The sequence below is a fragment of the Pantherophis guttatus genome, chromosome 15 (genome assembly GCF_059756535.1).
Source record: "Pantherophis guttatus breed Tessera chromosome 15, ASM5975653v1, whole genome shotgun sequence".
Taxonomy (NCBI): Eukaryota; Metazoa; Chordata; class Lepidosauria; order Squamata; family Colubridae; genus Pantherophis; species Pantherophis guttatus.
The window spans coordinates 13,228,788-13,252,334 of record NC_142077.1 but is presented as its reverse complement, the minus strand read 5'-3'; the positions used below and the strand labels follow the sequence as shown (position 1 = coordinate 13,252,334).

At 44.4% G+C, this 23,547-nt stretch overlaps 1 protein-coding gene across 1 annotated transcript; it reads right to left on the bottom strand.

Annotated features, from left to right (window-relative positions):
* Window positions 1-354: 354 nt before the first annotated feature.
* Window positions 355-20,397, bottom strand: LOC132711352 (uncharacterized). The gene is made up of 8 exons (XM_087879405.1): window positions 20,203-20,397; window positions 15,809-15,856; window positions 15,512-15,709; window positions 14,477-14,542; window positions 9,536-9,582; window positions 9,287-9,370; window positions 8,874-8,929; window positions 355-451 (listed from the first exon to the last, which is right to left on the bottom strand). The coding sequence occupies exons 2-8, from the start codon at window positions 15,810-15,812 to the stop codon at window positions 355-357; spliced, it is 552 nt and encodes a 183-aa protein (XP_087735531.1). The 5' UTR covers window positions 15,813-15,856; window positions 20,203-20,397.
* Window positions 20,398-23,547: the final 3,150 nt, after the last annotated feature.

Genomic DNA, 23,547 nt, shown 5'->3' with positions numbered 1-23,547 from the left:
TAACAGCCTTTGTTGTAAAAGACTGATTTATTTAGTAAACCAAGGGGGATAATCCTCAGGTGAAAAAGAAGTTCGCATACAGCAAGGACTTCCAGCCAGGCTCCTCCTTGTCACTTTCCTTCTTAAGTCATTCCCTGTGCTGGAGTTTCCTTTCCTCTCTTTGCATTCCTAACACTTTCCTTCTTTCCTTTTTATTTCACTTCCTCCTTATATTATAGGACCTGTCTAATTTCCTGAATGGCCTGGATTTCCAAAGCTTCTCTCTTTTCATCTTATTTTGTGGAAGTCGCTGAAATCCAAAGATGGGATGGAACAGAAACCGTAAGAACTCCAAATGATTTCTCTGGCCCTTTCTCACCTCCTGTGGCTCTCCTCCAGCTGCCTGCAGAGTTCTGCATTGGTGGTCTGACGCTGGGGAGATTTGTGCGGGAGCTCCTCCTTCAGAGTTTTGCTGTAAATACGAGAACCGGAGAGAAATTAGTCCCTTGATTATTTTTACTAGAATCATCAAACGTTTTCTTCAATTGAAAAATATTTTTAAAATACCTTTATGTTTGTGTGTGTGCATAAATTCGGTGTTGCCATTTCTACTGCAACAATCAGAAATCTCTCCTTACAGGAAACAATGCTATAACCATTGTGGGAAGCCACTCCCTCCCAGAAGAATGAAATGCCTTAAAAAGGCAGAGTATTATATTTCCCCTAAAAGAGAAATAGAAATCCCTGCCCCCAGCAGATACTTGGTGCCCATGAAGAGAGACTGGGCCATCCTATCTACAAGACAAAAGACCTTCATCTCCAGGGTTTGGGGATTAAGACATGGCCCTCCAGGACATAATAGGATTATGTTGCAATATTTTTAGGATCAGACTCAATAATAAAAAATGAGAGTTAGAGTTTCAAATATATTTCTCTTTAATTATAGTAGGCATTCTATATTCACTGAATATTCACAGATAGAAACAAAGAAAATGGTGAAGGTGGCTCCTTATATATACAAAGGGTGGAGCCAAGAGTGGGAGTGGTGAATTATGAATACATTAAGAAACAAAGAATAAGTTAACCCCTGATACCCCATATATACATTATTTACACAATAGGGAATAAGGCATTTACATCTGACAAATCCCCCTCTAAATGCCGGTTCGCTATACAACACCAATTACATTCAGATTCAGGACAATATAAGACATACAATTTGGAAGTTAAGTATTTGTGCTGTTTAGAAGGTAAAGGCTTCGTCAATATGTCAGCTAATTGTTCAGAGGTATCGCAATGCACTGCTTTGATAAATCCATCTTGAGACAATTGTCTCACATGCTTAAATTTTATATCTATATGCCTGGATCTTTGTCCAATGGCATCGGATCTAGATATTTCAATGGCCGCTTTATTGTCTTCATGCATAACAAAAGGCAAAGCAGGTTTTTTCCAAACATCTGAAATTAAATCATTAAACCATACAAGGTTATTTGCAGCTTTGGATAAACAAACATATTCCGCTTCTGTGGTTGAAGTGGCTACCAGTTCTTGTTTACCAGTGTACCAGTAAACTGGACAGTCATTTAACAGAAAAATATAACCAGAAGTACTTTTTCTGCATGATGTATCTCCAGCCCAATCCGCATCTGCGTAACATATAAGTCTTGGTTCTTTATTATCACTAGGCTCTAATACTAGACAAAAGTCTAATGTACTTTTCAGATATCTTAAAATTCTTTTGACAGCTTCCCAGTGATACACTGTTGGTTTACTAACGTGCCTTGATAATAAATTGAGTGGTAATGCAATATCTGGCCTGGTCCAATTAGATATATAAAGAAGTGAACCTATGACTGATCTATAAAATGTATTATCCTTGAATTCAGGGGAAGATTCATCAGTATTTCTAAGGAAATCAGTTTGCATAGGAGTGTCACAGGGTTTGGCATTGTTTAAATTGCATTTGTTTAGAAGTTCAATAATCTTATCTTTCTGAGTAAGTTTGAATCCCCTTCTAGTTTTGTTAATTTGTACACCAAGGTATTTGTTTACTTTACCTAGAGATTTCAACGAGAAATGTTCATTTAACTTGTTTACAAAGATTTCTCTTCTCTCTCTGTGTTTTCCTATATATAAAATATCATCTACATAAATCAATACAAACTCAACGTGATCATCACTCTTTTTGACAAAGAAACAGTTATCAGCAGTGGTAGCGTTGAAATCCATGGTTTTAAGTACTTTTACCAAGCAATCGTACCATCTTTTGCCAGATTGCTTTAATCCGTATAAACTCTTGTTCAATAGCCAAATTTCATTTTTATTGGTGTATTGACTGTGAGGTGCTCTCACGTATATTTCCTTATCTAGTTTTGCGTGTAGATACGCAGTCTGTATGTCATATTGAAATACATCAAGATTGAGTGTGGATGCTACTACTAGAGCTGTTTTAACACTCTCTGTTCTTACTGTGGGGGAGTATGTGTCAGTATAGTCCTCTGGATATTTTTGTGCATAACCTTGTGCAACCAATCTAGCTTTGTATAAGGTATTGCCTCCTTCTAGATTCTTAATTTTATAAATCCACCTGGTACCAATAATTGTTTTATCTTTGGGTGCAATCGCAGGTGTGAATACATTTAATCCTTGCAAACTCTCCATCTCTTTTTTCATAGCTAGTTCCCATTTTTCTTTTTCTTCACGAGGTAGTTTTAATACTTCCTCATATGTATTAGGTGTTATTTGTTCACCATCCATATGCATTATGTAATCTTTGTATTTATTTGGTATTTGATTTCTGTTGTTCCTAATAGCTCTTTCTGGTTTGCTATGGTAGTCATGCAAATATCTTGCTTCCTTTATTGTTAATGTGTCTGTCTTTATTTTGTGTTGACTATTTGTCCATGTTTTGGTTTTGCTTTTATTTTTGTTAATATTTTGATTTTCTATCGTCCCTTCCTCACGAGATTTGGTATCCTTGCATTTATTCGGAAATATTTCATTAAGATGTAATTTAGACCAGTTGGCCTGTTCATGGAACACAGCTGTTCTGGAAACTATAAATTTATTATTATTATCAATGAATCTGTACCCTTTGGTGCCAGTTTCATATCCCATAAATCTTAATCTTCTGGATACATTTTCTCCCTTTCTTCTCAATTGTTTGGGTATGTGTACGTCTGCAGTGACCCCAAATATGTGCATGTGTGCTAATTTTGGTTTCCTATTATACATCACCTCATATGGTGTCTTATTCACAATACTGGACCAGGTTCTATTTTGAGTGTAATTTGAATAATGTAGGGCTTCTGACCAAAATTGTTTGCCTAAACCAGCATCCTCTAATGTGCATCTAATCATGGTTTGTAATGTGGAATTCTTTCTCTCTACAATCCCGTTTTGGAACGCAGAAAATGGACTAGACGTGTAATGTAGCATTCCTCTATCCTTTAACCATTGGGAGAATTCTTTAGACATGAATTCACATCCCCTATCTGTCATAATTTGTTTTATTCTGATATTATGTTGTGTTTCTATGCGTTTGTAAAATTCCTTAAATTTTTGAAAGGTTTCATCCTTGTGTTTTAATGTGTAAACAAAACCATAGCGACTGTAATCGTCTACTATTGTTAGGAAGTAACGTTTTCTATAAGTGATTGATGGAGTCAATGGACCAACTAAGTCCATGTGTACTAAGTCAAAAATTTTGTTAGTTGATCTGGTGGATTTTTTTGGCCTGGGACTAGTTTTTAATTTAGTAGATTTACATACTGAGCATTCCAAATAATTTTCACAATTTTTTATTTTGACACCTTCTGCGTGTTCAGTCATTTTTTGTACTACAGGAAAACTTGCATGTCCTAACTTCCTATGTAAGATATGAGCACACTCGTCATGAATTGGTTTACCTATTTTTGGTTTCTTCTCATTGTGTGTATCTGTGTGATCGTGAGATATTTTACATTCATCATTGTCACTGTTACTAATATTTTCATCATCTGCCTCAATGCAATCTTCCATATTTGAATCAATGTTATGTAACCATCTTTCTTTTGTTATCAGATAGGGTAGGCCTCCTTTAATCATCACAGTGCCTACATTTGTTTTATTCTTCTCTAAAGTTGCTTTTCCCTTTGAGAAAACTATATTGATGTCAGAATCTCTGCTTAGTTTTATGGCACTTAGTATGTTATGAGGTATTTCTGGTATTAACAATACCCCCTCTATTTTTCCTAGACCAGGCAAGGTCACATTCCCTCTGCCTAATACTTGAACTTTTTCTTGATTAGCTACCTTTATTACAAACTTATCTTCTGTAAATGAAGACAATATATTTTTGTTATTAGTGGTGTGATTAGTTGCTCCAGAATCAATAAGCCAATTATTGTTCTCATTTGGTTGCGTTTTAGTGCTATCTTGTTTATTTAGTCCATTCAGTGAACCAGATTTTCTCTCTTTTGAATTTTCTCTGCCCCCTCTACTTTCTCTGTAATTTGGTGGGCTTCTATATTTATGTCTATCTGTGGAAGACTGTCTATAATTGTATTTATTCCTATATTCTGACCTATGTCTTTCCTTTGAAATTTTGGGGCAATCTCTTCTATTGTGTTCTCTGGATCCACAATTGTGGCATTTGAAAGTTTCATTATATTTTTCTTGGAAAGCTACCTTCCTAAAAGGTTTGTGTTCTGTGTGATTGCTATAACGATTTTTTCTTGAATTGTCTTCTGCTATCAATTTGTTAGACAGACTTTCTATTGACAAATATCCTAGATTGATGGTGTCTAAGTGTGACATAAAACTATCCCATGATGAATCAAGTGAGTTGATAATAACACTTTTCATTGTTTGATCTGAAATCACTTCCCCCCTCAAATGCAGCTCAGCTCTTATTTTGTTTAAAGATATTAAATGCTCACTTATGGAAACCCCTGGTTTTACTCTGGAAGAAAAGAAGTCCTTAGACATTCTTGTGGTGGTAGCTACACTATCGCTGTGAAACAAATTAAACATGCATTGAATTATTTCTGAAACAGTTAGATTTGATTTGATGCTATGATACATTGCAGGAGACACGCTAGATATTATTAAGAAAAATGCCTTATGGTGTAAATAATCTATTTTTAAAGTCCAAGGTCTTCTTGGGGGACTAGTGATAAAAAATAGTAAATTTTCTTTCATAAAGACAACCTGGAGCTGTTGATACCATTCTTGTAAATTAATGCCATCAACCCTAAGTTTTGGGAAGTCACTGGGTAAGTTACCCACATTATTTTGTCCATTACTTACAACCTGAGGTAGTCCGTGGTCTCGCAAGTGTAGGAAATTGCAAAACGGCATGGGAATGCTCGCAACGAGTCTGCGCGGTTCTCTGGCCAGTTCAAGTCTTTCCGGACCGTCTACGTAGTTTCGCACATGCGCGTTGTTCATTTCTTCTTTGACGTCGTCGTGGAAGGTTCTCTCCATTGTAGCTCGCTCGCTCCGTTCCTCTTCAGACGAGTCGGTCTCTGGTTCGGTCTTAGGAGTTCTGATGGCGGCGACTGTTCTTCTCTTTCTTTTGGGTGCGTTGGCACTTGCTTTGGTCTGCGGTGTAGGGCGGAATCGACATGGCTCTCTGGGCTCGGGCGTCGTCGTTCTCGAAGTCAGGATGGGAGCGTGCAGGTCTTGAAGTATCGGCTTGTTCGCTTGCTTCTTCATTGGCGCTTTGGAAATTTTTAATTTTGGCCCGAATGCAGCAAAAAGCGTCTTCATAGCTGACTTTACTTGGGATTTCGTTAAGTCGTTTTCATTTTCTGATTCTGGCTCTTCCGAAGAGTTTGAATCCTCCTTTTCACTTTCGTTGTCTGATAACGTTTTTCGCGCCAGAAATTTTGAACTGAGCATTTTGATTGGCTCTGCTTTGCTTACTTTGGAGGCTTGTTGAAACCAAGATGGCTGCCATTCAAAATTTCGCGCGGGATCACATCTTTTCTTTTTCATAACGACTTTCTCTGTAGTCATCTCACTCACAGTTTTTTGGTCTTTGGGTTTCTCTTTAGCGATGTTTTTCTCTCTCGCTGCTCCGCTGTTCTTCAGCATTTCTTGGAGGTTCGCGATGAGGCTTTCATCATTCTTCTGGCTTTTTAAAAGCTTCAGTATCTCTGACCTGAGTTCGTTATTTTCTATTTCGATTTCCTCCTGGCCATCATTTTCATATATTAGTTCTTCTTCTTCAGTGGTGTATTCTTCGGATTCTCTCGAAATCGCGTTTGTGGATTCGTTGATTATTTCTTGTTCAGTTTCTATTTCTTTGCTGTAGGCCCTGGTGTTGGGCCTATCTTTCTTAGACATTTTTAGTTATTTATTGAGTCAATTAACCATCCTCTGCTACCAGTTTGTTGCAATATTTTTAGGATCAGACTCAATAATAAAAAATGAGAGTTAGAGTTTCAAATATATTTCTCTTTAATTATAGTAGGCATTCTATATTCACTGAATATTCACAGATAGAAACAAAGAAAATGGTGAAGGTGGCTCCTTATATATACAAAGGGTGGAGCCAAGAGTGGGAGTGGTGAATTATGAATACATTAAGAAACAAAGAATAAGTTAACCCCTGATACCCCATATATACATTATTTACACAATAGGGAATAAGGCATTTACATCTGACAGATTATCTAACCGCAGAGCTCACTGCATTGCAAAATCTCCTAAGGCCATTGCATCAGCCCAAGCTTCAAACAAACGTATCTCAGACAAACTCTGCGGATTTGCACATGGCTCCATGGGAGTCTGACAACAGCCAATAGAATACATGTTCTTGCACAGGAACAGCAAGCTCAAGTTCAAGGCCCAAGAGAAGGTATCAATACCCCTGACTCTCCACTCCATGTGCTCAGCTGCCCAGGACTTCAAACCCATGTCCTCCTGTCCATCAATAAACCATCTTTCCAATCAGCCTCCATGTTTCCAGTGTCTTTCTCCCAGCTTGGAACTGAACCAGAGGGATATTTCTTCCATCAGTTTGGCTCCCCAAGATGGGACTTCAAACTCATCTGATCAACGGACCTGGCCCGGGTAAGCCTCCCTTCCTGGCACAGACCCATTGGGTCCGTGGATGGATTTTTCCCAGACCTTGGCTGTTGGGAACAAGGGCTTTAAAGGGGTTTTGAGTTCTGAGCTCAAAGGCTGCTTGGAAAGAAGGCGAGTACCTCTTTCTTTCAGTAGAAACTAAGGGGCCAATCTTTACAAATACAGATTTGGTCATCCATTCAAGACAGGATATTCTGAGCAAAGGTAGGATTAGCCCTCAGCCACCATCGGAATTGCCCAACAAGTCCCTTCATTGCATTGTAGGAAGGGAAATGCTCTGAGATCTTATTATCTGAAGAACCCCTATTGGGACACAGTTACCATTAAAAGCTGAACTAGAAACCAAATCGATAACAAACTGCAACCAAATACAAACAAACAACTAAGAACTCTAAGCACATTAGAATAGGAAAAAGGCTCTAAAGCAACCATCCAAAGGAGGGAAACCGAGGTCATCCAAACCTTAGACAGGTGAAGAAAAGGAACGTTTACAACACACCAGAACCCAGGCAAAGATATAGGAACCACCAAACAGGCAGAGTAAAGAAAAACAAAGCTTAGGAAAAGCCCAGGACGTTGTAGAAATGCACAAACAGGTCAATTGGAAAGAACAAAGGGCTGAAAGCAAAAAGGTTAGATTATAAAACAACTACTCCCTCGAACAGACTGGCGTTTGCATGCCTTCCGCCCTACAGAGATTGCCCCAGGACACCCCACACAACAGTGGCTTCCCTACAAGAAGATCAAATGAATGATCCGGGCTCGGAATCTAATCCAGAGATTTAGAAGGGGACCGGAAGAGAGCTGGGCACAGCAGAAGACCCCCTCCCAAGTCTGACAATTTCATATAATTATAATTATACCAACCAAAACAACAACAACAGCAACAGAGTTGGAAGGGACCTTGGAGGTCTTCTAGTCCACCCCCCTGTCCAGGCAGGAAACCCTCCACCACTTCAGAGAAATGGTTATCCAACATCTTCTTAAAAACTTCCGGTGTTGGAGCAGCCACAACTTCTGGAGACAAGTTGTTCCACTGATTGATTGTTCTCACTGTCAGGAAATTTCTCCTTAGTTCTAAGTTGCTTCTCTCCTTGAAGAGTTTCCACCCATTGCTTCTTGTCCTGCCCTCGGGAGCTTTGGAGAATAGATTCGCTCCCTCTTGTTTGTGGCGGCCCCTGAGAACACTGCTGTCATGTCTCCCCCAGTCCTTCTTTTCATTCAACTAGACACACCCAGTTCCTGCAACCGTTCTTCCTATGTTTTAGCCTCCAGTCCCTCATCGTCTTCGTTGCTCTTCTCTGCACTCTTTCTAGAGTCTCCACATCCTCTTTACATCGTGGAGACCAAAACTGGATGCAATATTCCAAGTGTGGCCTTACCAAGGCCTTAAAAAGTGGCATTAACACTTCACGTGGTCTTGATTGATGCAGCCTGGAACTGGGTTGGCTTTTTTGGCAGCTACTTCACACGCCTGGCTCCTGTTTAAATGGTTGTCCACTAGGACTCCAAGATCCCTCTGAGAGTTACTCCTGTTGAGCGAGGTGCCCCATATACTGTCCCTGTGCATTTTGTTTTTCTTGGCTAAATGTAGAACCTCACTTTTTTCACCCTTGAATTTCATTTTGTTAGATAGCGCCCAATGTTCCAATTTTGGAGCCCTTTTGAAGGAAGAGTGGGCAAAGATTTCCATGGCAAGATCGGCTCTAAGGCCAAAAGACTAGATGCTCTCATAAAAGCCAAAGGTGTTTCAACAAAGGATTCCTTTAAAAAATAAATGTTATATTTTATATTCTTTAGGTAAAATGAAGACTTACGTGCCACTCTTCTCCCTCGGATTCCTCAGCGGTCGCCCCCCAGATGTTGCAGGAGTCTGGAAAAGTTAAAATAACAGCCGTGAAATATATATATTGTCAGAGGCTTTGAAAAGTATTTTTCCTACAAGCTCTTCAGCTGAAGAGGTTGTAGGGGGAAAAATGCCTTTAAAAGCCTCTGGCGATCCCAGCTGAGTTGCCTGATCGTCAGAGGCTTTTCAAAGCATTTTTTTTCTGCAACCTCTTAAGGTTGTAGAAAACATGCTTTTAAAAGTTTAATAAAAAAAGGTGGCCATGCCCACCCAGTCACATTAACCCCCCATCAAGCCACACCCACAAAATAAGCCACACCCACAGAACCGGGAATAAAAAAAAATTAGAACCCACCCCTGCCCCAGAAGATTTAGACTGCTTACCTTGGGGGGGCGGGTGGTAAAGGACCGCTGAGGGGGAGGACCTTCATTGATAGGGGGCAGGTTGCCGGCCCGTGAATTCGTCTGCTGAAAAGCAATGGAGGCCATGAGGACGTTGGGCCTGAGCCCAGGAAAAACCCTCAAGCCCGGTTAATCCAGGCCCCCTCACCCAAAAGAGCCATTTTGACTTCCAGGGTTTGGGTCCCATTGGGTACGTGTTGAGAAACAATTAAAGAAATAAATATGACATACCTCCGTCGGTCCCCGTTTCCACAGGACGGGCTGCTCCTCTGGAACCACTGGAAAACAAATAGCCTGCTTTAAAAACACAAACTTATTGACATTGCCTCGACCTGGCCCCGCCTCCTGGCCTCCCTTGCCTGGCCCTGCCTGGCCCTTCCCCTCCTGAGGGTCCCCCCACCCCCTGTGGGGCTTCAAAGGGCCGCCCTACAACTGATCAGTGTTAGAAGAAAACAAATGATTAGACCAGTGGTTCCCAAAGTGGGTGGTACCACCCCCTGGGGGGTGGTGGGATGCCTTAGGGGGGCGGTAAGAGGCAAAAGGGGGCCGGAGGGGGGGCACTAAGTGGCAAGGTGGGTGGCCGCCAACCTTTCGCCTGTGCAGTTATCCTTGGAAGCAAACAGCCAGAAAAAACAACTCTTTTCAGCTTCAGCATAGGCTAATTAGCCCATTGATTAGATCGGCCTCCCAACTCTCAGCTGATTTGCTGTCAGATGTTTTGCGCAGGGCTCTGTTGCTGCAAAGAGCTAAATTGCTGGAGCAGATTTTTTTTTTCTCCTTGTGCAAATCAAGCTGAAAACGAAACTGAAAGTAAAGCAGGCTGTTTGCTTTGCTGTTTGCTGCAACATTGGAAAATTAGGCAGAGGCAGATTTCTTTTCTTTTTCCTCACCAAAAAAGGTAGGTGCAAACAATGGGAAATTTAGGGCAAAAGAGGAGAGTTCAAGATTTTAAAACACAAAAGAAAAAATGCTCTATTTAACTAGGGAATTGTAATAATTGAGATACTATTAATTGTATATTGTGTTGAAAGCAGAAATGGTTAAGTTGCTGTTTGGAGGAATATATGGGGGAAATTATTTGGTTTATTATTATAAATATAATTAATTGATTTGTAAGAAATTGGATTGCATGGAAATAATTGGAATATTCATGTTCATATTGATTAATATACAAAAAAGATAGTTATATAACTAATTGATTTATATTAAAATGTTGAATTTGTATTAAACAACTGTAATATTACATAATTAACCAATGTGAGGATGGATATAAAAATAGATGACAATGGGAAGGGGTATAATATAGAATAGAAGGGAAAATTGAATTTGATTAAGATTAGAGATGAGGATGAAGGATAATATTAGTTTTTTTAAAAAAATAGATGAGGAATAAATATGGCAAAAAGGAAATATAGAAATTGTAAATGTAATTGAAATGTTTATGAATGAATGAATGAACTGTTTAAATTTGTGAACCAGCCAAATACTCTGTTCAAAGAAAATACATTGTATGTTTGTATGTATGTTTCTAATTATTGCTATTTATTCATATTTGTTCTCTTTTATTCTTTAAAGTTTAACAATTCATTCTTTATCTTAATATCTTTATTTTTGTTTGGGGTTGGCTTTCTTCCCTTTCATCTTTTTTATTGTACAGCAATCTTTCTCCTCAAACCTACCACCTCTCTCTTTTCTTTCCTTCTTCCCTTCTCTCCCCCCTCTTCTTCTCCTCCCTACTTCCTCTTCCTTTCTCCTTCTCCTCCTCTCTTCCTCCCTCTCTTACCCTCACTCCTACTCTAATTTCCCTTCCCTTCCTTCCTCCCTTCTCTTCCTTCCCTCTCTCTCCTTCCTTCTTCCATCTCTTTTCTCCTTCCTTCATCCCTCTCTATAGCTGTATTCTTTTGTGCATATGGACTACTCAGAGGGCTGAAAAAGTTATTTTTCACTGGTCCTCACACTTTTGACCAGTCCTCGAAATTACGACTGTTCTCACATTTTACGTTTTCGCCCTATCTTGTCACCATGGTGAAGAGAAGCAGTTGTGAAATAAGTGACACGGTTGTTAAGAATGCTACAATGGGCCTAAATGATGACCGGTCATAAGTGCGAAGACTGGTCAAAAGTGTGAGGACCTGTCAGAAATCACTTTTTTCAGCCCTCTGAGTAGTCCCTATACACAGAGCCATGGCCACCTGGTCACATGACCACATGCCACGCCCACCCAGTCACATGACCACGCCCACAAAATAAGCCACGCCCACAGAACCGGTAGTAAAAAAAATTTAGAACCCACCCCTGCTTTCACACTGTCAATTGTTCACACTGCTCAAGCAAAACTAACAGGTGTGAATTAAGTTTTAGCTAAAAAATGGAGCTTTAATTCCAGAAGTCCATTCTTTAAACTTGGACTTCTGGAATTAAAAGGCTCTGGATTAAATGGTCCTCCAGAGAAAAGATGGAGAAGAGTATCTTGCTTTTAGACATGAGAAGAGCTGTCTAGAAAGGTGAGTTATGAGCTATTTTTGCATCATCAGAAATTTAATTTATTACCTGTTAAAAATGCAAAGCCAAGGAGTACAAGGAGCAAATAAGAGACCTTCATGTTGGGGTTGGTTCTGGACCAAATCTTAGCTCTCAGCCCTCCTTGTGACTTCTTGAAAAGCTTCCCCCCCACCTGCTCCATCGCCTGAGGAGGCAGGGGAGGGCTGCGGGTTGATCCCAAGGGGGTCTGGGCTGGGCTACTGGTCTACCAGTTAAAAGCCTCTGCTAAATCCTAAAGAATTGTCACATGACCATCAAGCCACACCCACAAAATAAGCCACGCCCACAGAACCGGTAGTAAAAAAAATTAGAACCCACCCCTGGTCAGCCCCTTCTGATTTCAACCCCGATTCTGTCAGAATCTCCCTCCCTCCCTCCCTCCCTCCCTCCCTCCCTCTTTCTTTCTTTCTTTCTTTCTTTCTTTCTTTCTTTCTTTCTTTCTTTCTTTCTTTCTTTCTTTCTTTCTCTCTCTCTCTCTCTCTCTCTCTCTCTCTCTCTCTCTCTTTCTTTCTTTCTTTCTTTCTTTCTTTCCTTCCTTCCTTCCTTCCTTCCTTCCTTCCTTCCTTCCTCCCTCCCTCCCTCCCTCCTTCCTTCCTTCCTTCCTTCCTTCCTTCCTTCTCATTATCCACAGGCCCCACCCCCCACCTGCTCTAAAGTAAGACATTCCCCCAAAATAAGACTTAAGAAATGTTTTTTATACTTAAAATGGTCATTAGGGCACAGAACCATTTGTTAAATTTTCTGAATCCCACCACTGATTGTATCCTACCTTTATTTCTCCGCTGGACCTTTTTCTGGAAACGATAAAAGAAGTTTCCAGCCATCTCTCCAGTGGTAGCAGTTGAGAATGAGGCAGGACAGCCGGCCAAGGTCTTATGACACGTGCTGTGATGTCATCATCTTTGATCCAGCTGTGGGCAGATGCCAGGCTGCCCCCTCCAGCAACGGTGGGCCTTTCCATAGGGAGGCTCACACGCGCTAACAGAGAGACCCCGAGAGGTCTGGAAGGAAAAGAGGAAATGGGGGGGGGTGAAAGATGGAGGGGAGGCCCCCCAAGGCTCCCAGGAGAACGGAGCCCACAGAATGTTCCGCTAAGTGCTAATATTGCAATATTATGATATTACAATATCATTGTAATAGTATAATATTATACAATACAGTACAATATCATAATATTATAATATTATGACCCCCCTAAGAGGTCTGTAAGGGACGTGCATAAGCACCCCAACATGCCTTCCGTCCTTGTCCTACTGCCCCCATTTATTCGTATCCATTTCCTGCATTCATAATCATGTTTATACTTATATCTGTTATCTAATACCTGCTTGACAAATAAATAAAACAAAATGAATAAAAAATAAATAAAAATAAACAAACTATGAAGGCTGCAGTGGTTTGTTGCAGACCCAAGAGAGGACCTGTCAATCTCTCTCTCCAAGGTTAAAGGGATCAAGTGGATCACTCGTCTCCCTCTCAGTCCACCCGCTCCCCTCCTTCCCCCCTTTCCCTCCTGGATCCTCTAGCCCACTCCTCTCATAAAACGGACTCGCTTCACTTAATTTCCTTGGAGATTTATTTGGTGAGGTGGGACATTGGAGGCAGGCGGGGCAGCTGGGAAGGAGAGATCCGGTCCGGTCCATCATTTATGGAAAGATCGGATTCCAAAGTCTTTTTGGTCCAGAGGTTTCCCAGCCAACTTTCCCAGCCAGCCTCTGACAATCCAAGTCAATGGGAGAAGCCGGACTCACTTAATGACCAAAGTGGCCAAAGAGGTTGTATATTTATTTGTTCGATTGATGTGCTGCCCTTCTCCGGAGACTCAGGGCGGCTTACAATATAAATTGGATATCGATATCGAAGCATTGTTGGAGACCCCACCCACCCATTCCGGCTTCCCTCTGGGAGGGGTTTCCAAGGATTTCCAGCAGGACTCCCCGATTCTGTAGGGGCTTTACTCCCGATGCCCTCCGCCTGGGAAACTCAGGATGCCTTTTTCTCACCAGGTACATGTACACATCCGAACGAGACTGTGATGTTTCTCTGTGTCAGATAATATAGGTGTGTATGTGGATATATATACATAATTTTATTTATTTATTTATTTATTTATTTATTTATTTATTTATTTATTTAGTCATGATTATGTAGTGTATATTGGAGGTGGCAGCCCTTTGAGAGCTCTATGCAACAAAATTCCATTTTAATGTATGCTGATTAGTGTACATTTAAAGTGACAATAAAGTTATCCTATCCTATCCTATCCTGTATTTACTTTTCTATTATTCCTATTCTATTCTATTCTGTTCTGTTCTGTTCTGTTCTGTTCTGTTCTGTTCTGTTCTGTTCTGTTCTGTTCTGTTATTTGTTATTTATTTGTTATTTGGAGGGGGTCTGGGAGCGAAGGGGCCTCAGCGCAGCCCTTGAGAGAGGCAGAAGGGGGGATTTTCGGTCCTGGGGGGGTTTGAAGGGTCCTCGGCTGCCCCTCCAGGGCTTCTGGGCAGCAGCTGCCAGGCAGGAGGAGAGCCGCGGTGGGCGTGGCTGTTATGAATAAATGCCTAACTGTGTATACATTAATGCATAGACTGACCCCTCCTCCCTCACCTAGCCCTTCCCATGACCCCTCCTTACCTTGACCCTGCCTTCTCCATATATAAGGCTGTGCACAGAAGTTTAGCTGCAGTTCCAGATGTGTACCTGAATGAAAGGAAATGGAGTAAATAAATACGTTGAAATTGAAATCTATCGTGTCTGTGATTATTGGGCAAGATCCTTGGAAAAATACTTCACAAGATGGTAGCAGAGGATGGTTATGCCCAATAACCAGAACTAATATCAAAAATGGAAGGAAGGATGAACACAAGGTCCACCACCAGACTGATGTCAGAGCTGGGGGAACCCGAAGGTGCCGCCGCCAGAATCCCAACTGCCTTGGAGATGGAGGACCTGGGCCAAACAAACAGAAGCGTGAGACCAAAAGAAAGTGCAGCCAGGCACGCCAGGAACAGATCACCCGAGAGAGATGAGCTAAAGGAAACCATACAGAAAATGATGGAGGCCTCCATCAGCAAGAAGGAGCTCCTCGCGAAACTCTGGGACCTACTAGATGACCACGGAGCAGCGATGAGCCCCCAGGAACAAGACCACGAGGCTGCCAGACTGGTAAGACAAAGATACCTCCTGGCAGGGACCCAGGACCTAAGCAATTCCAGTTTTGCGCCATGCTCCCGGTGGCCATCTTGGGATGGCCCCGACCAATAGGGAGCCAGGATTCAAATCCAATGGCGCAAAATGAAAGAAACCCCAGAACAAATGGGGGAACAACCAAAAACGTCCCAGAAGGGACACACCAAGGCATCTGGAGCTCGCCTGCCGAGCTCGAAGCCAGGAAGACACCCGAGACCCCAGCCACTGCGATAGGCCCTGCACGCAACCCCATCGCACCAGCCACGCACCGCAGAGACACAACCACGAGCCGAGGGGGCTACGGGGGGGCCATCGATGACGATACATCCCGCCAGATCCTCCACCCGAGGACCACCCCCCACGAGGACGACCACTGGGCACCGATTGCGCTCGAGGCCTGCCAATGGCAGGACTCGAACCCAGTACCCGCAGCACCAAATACAAGAGACCCGAGGGGAAGAGGCCACGCCAGCTACTCACCCCCCATGCGACCTCCGCCGGGCCTCCTCACGCGCCCAGGGACCAGCGACCAAGGATCGGGACCTCTCACCACTGCTGCCGCCGCCGCTGCCGCCGCCACCGCGCCGCCGAATCCCAGAAGTCCTCCACTTACGACCTCCTCGCCTCCTCGACTTTCTCCAGCTTCCTGCATGGATCCGGATGCCCACCGATGGATGCCTGCCTCCAGGGACGAAGCCGGATACCCCAGGGGTGAGGTACGACCCCCAATTGGAGGCCTAGGCCGAGGCCTAAGAGCAGCAACAGCCAGCTACTCACCCATCGACTACAGGCGCGAAATGGGCTTCACGCATGCTCAATCGGCTCCTGTAAGAAGAGAAGGAGAGAACATAAATCCAAGTCTGTACAGAGCCGCAAACTGCATCCCTAAGCCATATTGTGAGTTCCCTCACCTGAGATACCATGGACAGCAACAGACTGTGAGTAATTTACCACACAGCTCAGTAAATTACCAACTGACTTTCCCACTCTTAAATTAGATGGATCAAACCTCATGCAATGGAATCACCAACTTCAGGTTTTATTTTTAAAAGAGAATCTGTTGTTTTTAATTGATGACCCACCCACAAAACCTTGGACTTTAGAAACAGATTGTTTACATCACAGGGCTTACTATTTAATCATAGCAAGTATTCCACCAGACGTATACCCCAGCCTTAGCCATTACCTGACTGTGTCTGAAATACAGCAAAAGATATTTAACCTGTTCTATAGTAAAAGCGCTGCCACCACAGCAAGGATATCTAGGGAATTCCACTCTGCCAGACATAAAGCAGGGACTCCCATGGGTGAACATATACTGAACCTGAATGCCACAAGAACTGAGCTGATACAAAGGGGGGAGGACATATCAGAGGAGAGCATGAAGAGCATTATCATCAACTCCCTGGACTCCAGCTGGGATAATTTCATAATGCAGCTGGATAGCATAGGCTTAGGCCACCTCACACTCGAGTCACTGACAAACAGGATAGTAGCAGAAGATAGCTTAAGGAGGGACCGCTCCATCAGCCGCAGGGACAGCAAGCCAACAAAGAAAGTTGAGTTCCAAACCAGGAACCTAGGCTACCCAGAGTGCTTCACCTGTGGTTCCAAGAACCACTATAAACGGGATTGCCCAAAAAACTCAAGGGGGAGGGATCACACCTACCAAAGAGAAAGGGGAGGCAGGAAGCCAGGGCTCCCCGATAGATCCCCACCAGAAAACAGATACAGGTGTAGGGACTCCCCCGACCCAAGGGACAGAAGGGGAAGTAGGGACAGCTCTAGGGAGAGCTGATCAGGATCCATGTATGGGATCGGGGAGAACACACACTCACACCCACAAATTAGAGAAGGAGAAGCGTGGCTCATCGATTTGGGAGCCACCAACCACACAACTCATGACAGGAAGATACTGACCTCATTCACAGAGGAAAACTACCACATTAAGGTGGCTAATCAAAACAGGGTCCTGGTAACAGGGAAAGGGAACACGTTCATAAGCGGAATAGGCAAAATAGCGGGGGTATTGCTCATATCTGAAATACCCCACAATATTTTAGCAGCGCTTAAACTAAGCAAGGACATGGGCATAGAGACTACCTTCAAAGAGGGGAAAGCCTACATGACCAGGAACAGGGAAAGCATCGGCAAAATAGTCATTGACGGAGGGCTAACATACCTCCACCCTAAGAAGAATAGCCAGGCCCAAGTAATCGCCCAACTGGAGAACACTGAGGATAAAGTCAATGCACATGTTGAGACAGAGGGGGGCAGAGAACATGACCCCACCAAAAACAGCACAACACACAGAGAGAAACTGCTAATTGGCAAACCCATTCACGATGACTGTGCCCACTTGCTACATAGAAAATTGGGCCATGCCAGCTTCCCAGTCATCCAAAAAATGACAGAATGTACCAGTGACTTGAAAATAAAAAATTGCAAAAACTACTTAGAGTGTTCTGTATGTAAATCATCTAAGTTAAAAACCAAACCCAGACCTAGAAAAGCCACCCGTACCACCAATTCTATCTTCCACCTGGTACATATGGACATTGTGGGCCCCATGAAGCCCTCTATAAAATATAAAAAGAGGTATTTTCTGACAATAGTAGATGACTACAGCCGCTATGGCTTTGTATATACCATTAACCATAAGAACGAGGTATTTCAAAAATTTAAGGAATTTTATAAGAGGGTGGAAACGCAACACAACACAAAGATAAGGCAAATAATGACAGATAGGGAGTCTGAGTTCCTATCAAGGGACTTCTCGAACTGGTCAAAGATGCACGGGATAATACACTACACGACTTCTCCTTTTTCCGCATTCCAGAATGGAGTCGTAGAGAAAAGGAATGGAGTCCTGCAAACAATGATGAGATGCACCCTAGAGGATGCGGGGTTAGGGCAGCCATTCTGGGCGGAAGCACTCAACTACTCAAATTATACGCTGAACAGGCTCTGGTCTAGCATAATAGGGAAAACACCTTATGAGGTGATGTATGACCGAAAGCCAAAAATTGCGCACCTACACATATTTGGAGTCACGGCGGATGTGCACATCCCCAGACAACTGAGACGAAAAGGAGACAAGGTCTCCAAGAGATTAAGGTTTATGGGGTATGAACCAGGCACAAAAGGCTATAGATTTATAGACAGGGACAACAGGTTCATTATATCCAGAACAGTGGTGTTCCACGAGAACACCAACTGGTCAAAAATACATCTCAATGAGACACTCATCAGGCAGGAAGACACAGATGAATTAAGGGATAAAAGCAAACCCACCACATTAGAAGCAAATACACAAGAGAGACAAAAACCAAAACACCATGAGGTAGCCACCAAGGGGTGGAAGGAAGACCACCCCATCATTAAGGTAGACACAGTCACAGAGAAGGAAGCCAAATACATGCACGGCACCGACACACGACCCATAAGACTCAACAGAAATAAAATGCCCAAGAGATTTGAAGATTATGTCATGTCCATTCACCCAAATAGAATGACCCCCAACTCATACGAGGATATCATTAGCCTGCCACAGGAAGAGAGAGATAGGTGGGAGCAAGCTATGGAAAAGGAGATGGCTAGCCTACAGGAACTAAACGTGTACACCCCCTCTAAGGCCCCAGGCGACAAGACACTCATAGGCACAAAATGGGTTTTCAAAATTAAGGAACTCGAAGACAACAAGACCCTCTACAAGGCTAGACTCGTAGCTCAGGGGTTCGCCCAGAGGTATCCAGACAACTACACGGATACCTATTCACCCACAGTTAGGGCAGAAAGTGTCAAAAGCGCCCTAGTAATAGCGTCTGTCTTAGGCCTAGAAGTCTACCAATTCGACGTTCAAACCGCATACCTCCATGCGAAGTTAGACAAAGAAATATATGTCAGGGCACCTCCAGGGAAGGGCGCAAAAGAGGGAGTCACCTGGCTACTAAACAAAAGTTTGTATGGCCTAAGACAGTCGGGAAAAAGATGGTATGAGTGCCTAGCCAAAACACTCAGGGACATGGCTTTTACCGCCACATCAGCGGACCTCTGCCTCTTCGCCAAGAGGGAGGGCACATCAGTAGAGTACACACTCGTTTACGTAGACGACATCCTGTACATAGGGCAGCACAAACAAAAATGCGATGAATTCGCCAGAGAACTGGGGAAACACTTCACACTCAAGTCCCTAGGGAGAGTCAACAAGTATCTAGGGGTGCAAATCGAGAAAACAGAGAACGGGTTCAAGGTATCACAAATGGAAAAAATATTAGAACTTATACACAGATGCAACATGAAGGACGCTAAGCCATGCGAAACACCTATGCAAACAGACTTCCTGAAACATGCACGAAGAGGGGGAGTCATTTAAGGACAACACCCTGTATAGATCCGTCATTGGATCCCTCCTCTATATTGCCAATTGGACAAGGCCCGATATCAGCTTAGCTGTTAATTTATTATCCAGACATGTCAGTGAACCTAAGGTGTACCACTGGGAAGGGGTAAAGCGAATAATTAAGTACCTGAAACACAGCATAGACGCATACCTATGCCTGGAACCATCCAAATCCAAAGAACCTGTGCTGACCTGCTATGCGGACGCTGACTGGGCGGGGGATACCAAGAGCAGGAAAAGTACCTCCAGTTACATATTCCTCATCAATAACTGCCCGGTGCATTGGTATACCGGTAAACAGAATCTGGTTGCCACATCCACGGCGGAAGCAGAGTACATCTGCCTGTCAAAAGTGTGGTTCGATGACCTGCTCTCTGAAATATGGACCGAGCCAGTTTACCCTATAACTATCCACGAGGACAATAAAGCAGCCATTGACATTTCCAACGCAGATGCAGTGGGTCAAAGGTCCAGACATATCGACATCAAGCACAAGCACATCAGGCAGTTATCGAATGTAGGCTTCATCAGGGCCGAGCATTGTGAAACTTCTGAACAAGTCGCAGACATTCTGACAAAGCCATTACCAAGCAGGCAGCACACATATCTGACATCAAAATTAGGGGTGGCTATGCCTTGTACAGAATCAACCCCAAATGTTAGGCATTTAGAGGGGGATTTGTTATGAATAAATGCCTAACTGTGTATACATTAATGCATAGACTGACCCCTCCTCCCTCACCTAGCCCTTCCCATGACCCCTCCTTACCTTGACCCCGCCTTCTCCATATATAAGGCTGTGCACAGGAGTTTAGCAGCAGTTCCAGATGTGTACCTGAATGAAAGGAAATGGAGTAAATAAATACGTTGAAATTGAAATCTATCGTGTCTGTGATTATTGGGCAAGATCCTTGGAAAAATACTTCACAGTGGCAGGTGGGGCGAGGGACAAAGGAAGCCCCTTTCACTGGAGGCAGATCAAAAAGCCGCCCGCCGGCCTCGCTGCCTGCTGTGCAGAGTCTGAGGGGAGACAGAGAGAGGCTCCCCCTGCAGCCCCCTTGGGGTCCCATGTGGGTTCAGACCCCCGAGGCCTCCCGCCTGCCCCTCTCCCCCGCTGGAGCCGCAGCCCCGACGTGGCCCGGGAGGGAAGAGGCGCAGGGAGAGCCCGCCCGCCACACCTACAGCCTGTCTGGGAAGAAGACTGTGCAGCCGCTCCCACCAGCTCCCTGGCGAGGCTCCCGGCCAGCCCCGAGGAGGCTTCTGCGGGGACAAGGCGGCGGGAGGGAAGGCGGCTCAGGCAGACCGGGGGTGGCGGCAGGACAGGGGCTTGAGTGACAGCTGTCTGTTTGGGCGACGGGGGAGGGGAGAAGGGAAGCAGCGGCAGAAAGAACCTTTTGTTCTGGGCGGAGGGGGGGAGGAGTGCCCTGGGAGGGGCAGAGATCCAAACTTTCAAATGAAAGCCACATGGGTGACTTTGAGACAATCGTTAGAAGATTGTGAGTTCTAGTCCTGCCTCAGGCATGAAAGCCAGCTGTGTGAGTTTGAGCCAAGGTCTAGGAGGCTCTGAGTTCTAATCCTCCCTTAGGCGTGAAAGTTTCCTGAGTAACTTTCGGCTGATCCCCAGGAGACTCCTGAGTTCTAATCCCACCTTAGTACTTTTGGATTGGCGCTGTGAAATATGGAAAATATTTTCTCAGATTAATTTGTGATGGCAGAATTGGGGATTCCTAGACTGTGAGATGGCCGAGTGTCCAATATTGTGTGGTTTGGAGGAGGAAAGTGAAATTGTGGGAAAATGCCTGTTCCATGTTGGGCAAAGCCATAAGTCTCTCTGCCTTCTGCTTGTGAGAGAACCAGAGGAATTTGTGTGGTCACTGTGAATCTTAGACTGATCTTGGTCTGAGCCATCAGAGCTTTTCTTAGCTCCTTATAAAATGGAATTTGCAAATTATTCGCAATTAGGAGCCATTCTGAGAACTAAACATTGATTCCCAATTGATCAGCAATCTGTGTGGTTGGAGAGCAGAACAGCTTCCATGGGTGCCTCTCCCTAGAAACCAGGAAGTCTCCCCCCCCCTCTATTCACCCCCATCTTGGACCTGGATGAATATTATGCAGCATTGAAGGTTTGTGACCTGGTCAGTGATGCGGCTGCCTTTAGACAGGATCCCCTCAATCTCCTCCTGGGGAGAGTCTCAAGGTCCCCTTTCTCTGGGCATCTTCTCCAGCCTGTCAGCATCAGCTTTCCTGCTTTAGCTGCCATAAGAAACGGGGAGGGATTAGGTATGGAGCAGAGGGGGGGAAGAGAGCAGGAGGGGGTTTGTCTTTGTAGGAGGGTACTTCGGGGAAATCGAAACTACATTTCAGAAGGGGATGGCCGACCAACTGTCCTGACATTCCTGATGGATGACGCTGCCAGACGTGTTGCCACCTGACCTTTGGAAGACCTTTAGATTGGCTGAGAAACTATAAACACGAGGGGGGGAAGAAGCTTAGTAGATGCATTTCGCGCGTTTTGATCACTTCCAGCTATTCACTGGGATGTTAATCTTTTCATATTCAGTAAAAGTACCAAATTCTTCAAAATGCTTGAGTTTGGGGTTTTCTTTCCTGGATACTGAAGGAAGCATACCTGACATTAAGCTGGAAGTCATCTCAGTCATCCCGGACAAAACCCGAGGGGACTGAAAATCCAAAGTATGTCAGATCGTGGGAGTGATGACGAAGGGAAGATGGGGGCAGCAAGTTCAACCGCCCTCCAGTCGGAAAGAGAAACTGCAGAATGGCTGGAAAAACTCCGTTTGGAACCGGAGGAAGCTAGATGGTCCAAGGGTGTGGGCAGACTGCCGGACTGGGGAGAGAATCCCCGGGGAGTGACGACTTCCAGACCCCGGAAAAGGGAGGCAGTGTGGATGCAACAGCAGAAGGAACGTCTCATGATAGATCAAGCCTTGCAGCTTATCCGTGATGTGGAAGAAAGCAGAAAAAACCGTGAGTCTTTTGAAACTCCTGTGGAAAAGGGGGAAGCAGACCCCAGGGGGGAGGCAGAAGAGACAGCCTGCGGGGGAGAGGAAGAGTTTGAGGAGGGAACATCCCAGGCTTCGGCAGCTCGAGGAAGAGATGCAGCCGGCCAGAGAACCCCAGCCCTGCAGGCCCCCCCCCGCAGACGTAAAAAGCCAAAAATCCCCCCCCTTCCTGGAAAGTTTGATGGAAATCCTAAAACCTTGGGATTTTTCCTGACCCAAGTGTGGAACCACATGCAAGATTGGGGGGAGGACTACGAAACAGAGGCGGCTAAAGTCAGAAGCGTTGCGAATGCCCTAGAGGGAGTGGCGGCTGAGTGGATGGTAGTTCTCCACAATAACAACTCCCTCCTGCTGAGAAATTACAACCAGTTCATGAGGGCCCTTAGAAGACGTTTTGAAGATCATTTAGCTGAACGAAAGGCGAGACTCAGAATGAAGAGCATTCAGCAGGGCCGGAGGCCGGTGGCAGAGTATATCCAAGAGTTTCGTGAACTGGCACCTTATATGACAGGCTGGTCAGAAATGGCGCTTTTGGAGAGTTTCAAGGATGGATTGAATGATGAGATATATCGGGATTGCAGGAGCATGGGGGTCCCCGATGATTTGGATAGATGGTACATAGTAGCTGAGGATGTGGAGATCGAGCTGAAACGGAGTGAACTCCGAGGAAGGCGGATGGGGGACCAGTCATCCTCTCTCTACCGTAAGGGGGCGGCCAAGATGACTGGCGGGAAGACCGAATTCAAACCCAAGTCAAAGCCCTTCACCTGTTTCAAATGTGGGAAGGAGGGTCACCGGGCGGCCGAATGTCTCTCCAAACCACCGCCAAAAGCCACCGGGGCCAGCCAAAAGAAAAGCGATAAAATACCCGCCAAAACCCGCGGCACCGCCCTGAAAGGAGAAGTCGTTGAGTTCACTCCCCGGAACCAGCGTGAGTTGGGAACTCCGACCAACGATGACGACAGCGAGACAGACTCCGACTCGGACACCGATGAACGGGTGAGTCACACGGAAGAACCCTTACTCATCCCCGTAGAAGTAAGGGTGCCCTCCACAGGAACTCACGCGCAATTGTTAGCCCTGTTGGA

Coding starts and splice junctions, on each gene's coding strand:
- LOC132711352 (XM_087879405.1), bottom strand. Junction 14,543..15,511: donor CGGCGGAGGTCGCATGGGGG/GTGAGTAGCTGG, acceptor CCTTTCATTCAG/GTACACATCTGGAACTGCAG. Junction 8,930..9,286: donor TTACCACCCGCCCCCCCAAG/GTAAGCAGTCTA, acceptor TAACTTTTCCAG/ACTCCTGCAACATCTGGGGG.